This window comes from Mobula birostris, chromosome 5, assembly GCF_030028105.1.
Source record: "Mobula birostris isolate sMobBir1 chromosome 5, sMobBir1.hap1, whole genome shotgun sequence".
NCBI classification, from domain to species: Eukaryota; Metazoa; Chordata; class Chondrichthyes; order Myliobatiformes; family Myliobatidae; genus Mobula; species Mobula birostris.
This window is the reverse complement of record NC_092374.1, coordinates 169,839,379-169,842,718: the sequence shown is the minus strand read 5'-3', so window position 1 is coordinate 169,842,718 and position 3,340 is coordinate 169,839,379. Positions and strand designations below refer to the sequence as shown.

General features: G+C 49.0%; 1 protein-coding gene across 1 annotated transcript; it reads left to right on the top strand.

Moving 5' to 3' along the window:
• LOC140198409 (uncharacterized) lies at positions 1 to 501 on the top strand. Its single transcript, XM_072259501.1, has one exon. The coding sequence runs from the start codon at positions 1 to 3 to the stop codon at positions 499 to 501; it is 501 nt and encodes a 166-aa protein (XP_072115602.1).
• Positions 502 to 3,340: the final 2,839 nt, after the last annotated feature.

Genomic DNA, 3,340 nt, shown 5'->3' with positions numbered 1-3,340 from the left:
ATGGCCAGTGTTTTAGAGGTACTGCAGGATGAAGGGTTTAAAATCAGTCCGCACAAGGCTCAGCTAGGCAAACCAACCGTACAGTATCCGGGCTACACCATTTCCCAAGGGAAGAAGGACATGTCAGATGACAGATGTTCGGCAATCAGCTCCATGCCCCGTCCAGTCAATGTAAGGGGAGTGAGGAAGGTGATGCGTTTGTTTAACTACTGCCGAAATTTTATGCCGGGCTTCTCAGCACTCGTGGCCCCAATACAGACTTTGATTAAAGGATGGGAGCCCCCACTAGAAGCAGTAGAGGAAAAGGCCTTTACCAATATCAAGAAAGCTCTGGTCTCTGCGCCCCCGTTAGGGTTACCAGATGCAGCTCGCCCCTTTCACCTATACTGTAGTAACGAGGGAGGATACTACAACGCAGTAGTGGTGCAGGACCATGAGGGCTCCGGAAGGCTGGAGGCCTATTACTCTACGAAACAGGACCCTGTTGCGTTGCAGCTGTAGACTGCACCGCGTGGGCTGTGCGAGTAAGCGAACCAGTTGTGATGATGGGGCAACTGATCCTACACGCGCCCCATACCATTGTAGAGCTCCTGAACACGGGGAGGCTGAGGGCAGTCACCGATAGCCGAAGAGCAGCTTGGGAGGCAGTTCTCATTCCAAAGGACAAGTCAGTAGCCATAGTTAGAGACACTGGGGAGAATCCCTCGAGCGCCATCCTAACAGAGGGAGAAGCAGACGAGTGCCAAACAGAAGTTGTCAAGGAAGAAGATATCGGTGTGAAGGAAACACCTCTGGAAGGAAGAGCAGATGAAATCTTTATAGGTGGGTCTAGGAGGTACATAGATCGGAAGCATGAACTGGGTGGGCCATGGTAAAGGAAACAGGTGAAGAGTTAGCTTCAGGGGCACTGCCAGGGGGTTGCTCAGCTCAGGTAGCAGAGCTGGTAGCTCTGATAGAAGCTCTACGCTGCAGTGAGGGCAGACGGGTAGGTATATAGTCATAGTCATACTTTATTGATCCCGGGGGAAATTGGTTTTCGTTACAGTTTCACCATAAATAATAAATAGTAATAGAACCATAAATAGTTAAATAGTAATATGTAAATTATGTCAGTAAATTATGAAGTAAGTCCAGGACCAGCCTATCGGCTCAGGGTGTCTGACCCTCCAAGGGAGGAGTTGTAAAGTTTGATGGCCACAGGCAGGAATGACTTCCTATGACGCTCTGTGTTGCATCTTGGAGGAATGAGTCTCTGGCTGAATGTACTCCTGTGCCCATCCAATACATTATGTAGTGGATGGGAGACATTGACCAAGATGGCATGCAACTTAGACAGCATCCTCTTTTCAGACACCACTGTGAGAGAGTCCAGTTCCATCCCTACAACATCACTGGCCTTACGAATGAGTTTGTTGATTCCGTTTGTGTCTGCTACCCTCAGCCTGCTGCCCCAGCACACAACAGCAAACATGATAGCACTGGCCACCACAGACTTGTAGAACATCCTCAGCATCGTCCGGCAGATGTTAAAGGACCTCAGTCTCCTCAGGAAATAGAGACGGCTCTGACCCTTCTTGTAGACAGCCTCAGTGTTCTTTGACCAGTCCAGTTTATTGTCAATTCGTACCCCCAGGTATTTGTAAACCTTTACCATGTCCACACTGACCCCCTGGATGGAAACAGGGGTCACCGGTACCTTAGCTTTCCTCAGGTCTACCACCAGCTCCTTAGTCTTTTTCACATTAAGCTGCAGATAATTCTGCTCACGCCATGTGACAAAGTTTCCTACTGTAGCCCTGTACTCAGCCTCATCTCCCTTGCTGATGCATCCAACTATGGCAGAGTCATCCGAAAACTTCTGAAGATGACAAGACTCTGTGCAGTAGTTGAAGTCCGAGGTGTAAATGGTGAAGAGAAAGGGAGACAAGACAGTCCCCTGTGGAGCCCCAGTGCTGCTGATCACTCTGTCAGACACACAGTGTTGCAAGCACACGTACTGTGGTCTGCCAGTCAGGTAATCAAGAATCCATGACACCAGGAAAGTATCCACCTGCATCGCTGTCAGCTTCTCCCCCAGCAGAGCAGGGTGGATGGTGTTGAACGCACTGGAGAACTCAAAAAACGTGACCCTCACAGTGCTTGCTGGCTTGTCCAGGTGGGCGTAGACACGGTTCAGCAGGTAGACGATGGCATCCTCGACTCCTAGTCGGGGCTGGTAGGCGAACTGGAGGGGATCTAAGTGTGGCCTGACCATAGGCTGGAGCAGCTCCAGAACAAGTCTCTCCAGGGTCTTCATGATGTGGGAGGTCAATGCCACCGGTCTGTAGTCATTGAGGCCGCTGGGGCGCGGCGTCTTCGGCACAGGGACGAGGCAGGACGTCTTCCACAGTACAGGAACCCTCCGGAGCCTCAGGCTCATGTTGAATACATGGCGAAGTACTCCACATAGCTGAGGGGCACAGGCTTTGAGCACCCTGGTACTGACACCATTCGGTCCTGCAGCCTTGCTTGGGTTGAGACGTTTCAGCTGTCTTCTCACCTGTTCAGCCGTGAAGCCCACCGTGGTGGTTTCGTGTGGGGAAAGGGTATAGTCATGAGAGCAGGGTGGGGGACTGTGAGGAGGGGTAGGAGGGGAGAGTGGAATATGATTTGGTTGGGGGCCGACAACAGATGGCTCATGCGGGGGATGAGCAGAGGTCACAATGTCAAATCTGTTAAAGAACAGGTTATATATACTGACAGCCAGTATGCATTTGGGGTGGTGCATGATTACCTAATGGCTTGGGCACGACGAGGATTCATAACTTCAATGGGTGGTAATATTCAGCATGGGCACCTAATACAACAGCTACTGGAAGCAGTGAGCCTGCCAGAAGAGGTGGCAGTGATTAAGGTAAAAGCGCACCAGAAGGGTGAGAGCATGAAACAGAAGACTGGTGGCCAAAGTCATTTAAGTGTTGTTACGAAACTGGCAACAATGAATATCAATCAAGTCAGGTTATACAAAAACAACCAACCATTTATTAAACACGGATAAACAATAAAAAACAAACAAAATCCTTAACCAGAAGTTAACCGCTATGCGGCTGTTCAACAAATCGTCACTTGGCACTGGTTCTTAAAGCAATAAATGCGAAAACAGTTCTTAAAGCGGTAAAGTCTAATACAGTTCTTAAAATGGTAAATTCAAAAGTCCAACAGATTTATACGTTCAATTGGGAGAGACTTCTCTGGAGAAGGATTTCTTCATAGACATGACTTTCCTGCTGGTTCTGTCCAAAGGATTCACGATGAAGGAAATAAATGGCTTAAAACAACTAACCTTAATTTCTAGAGAGCA

Excerpts from the sequence above, each read along its gene's own strand:
- LOC140198409 (XM_072259501.1), top strand. The coding sequence starts at position 1 with ATGGCCAGTGTTTTAGAGGTACTGCAGGATGAAGGGTTTAAAATCAGT.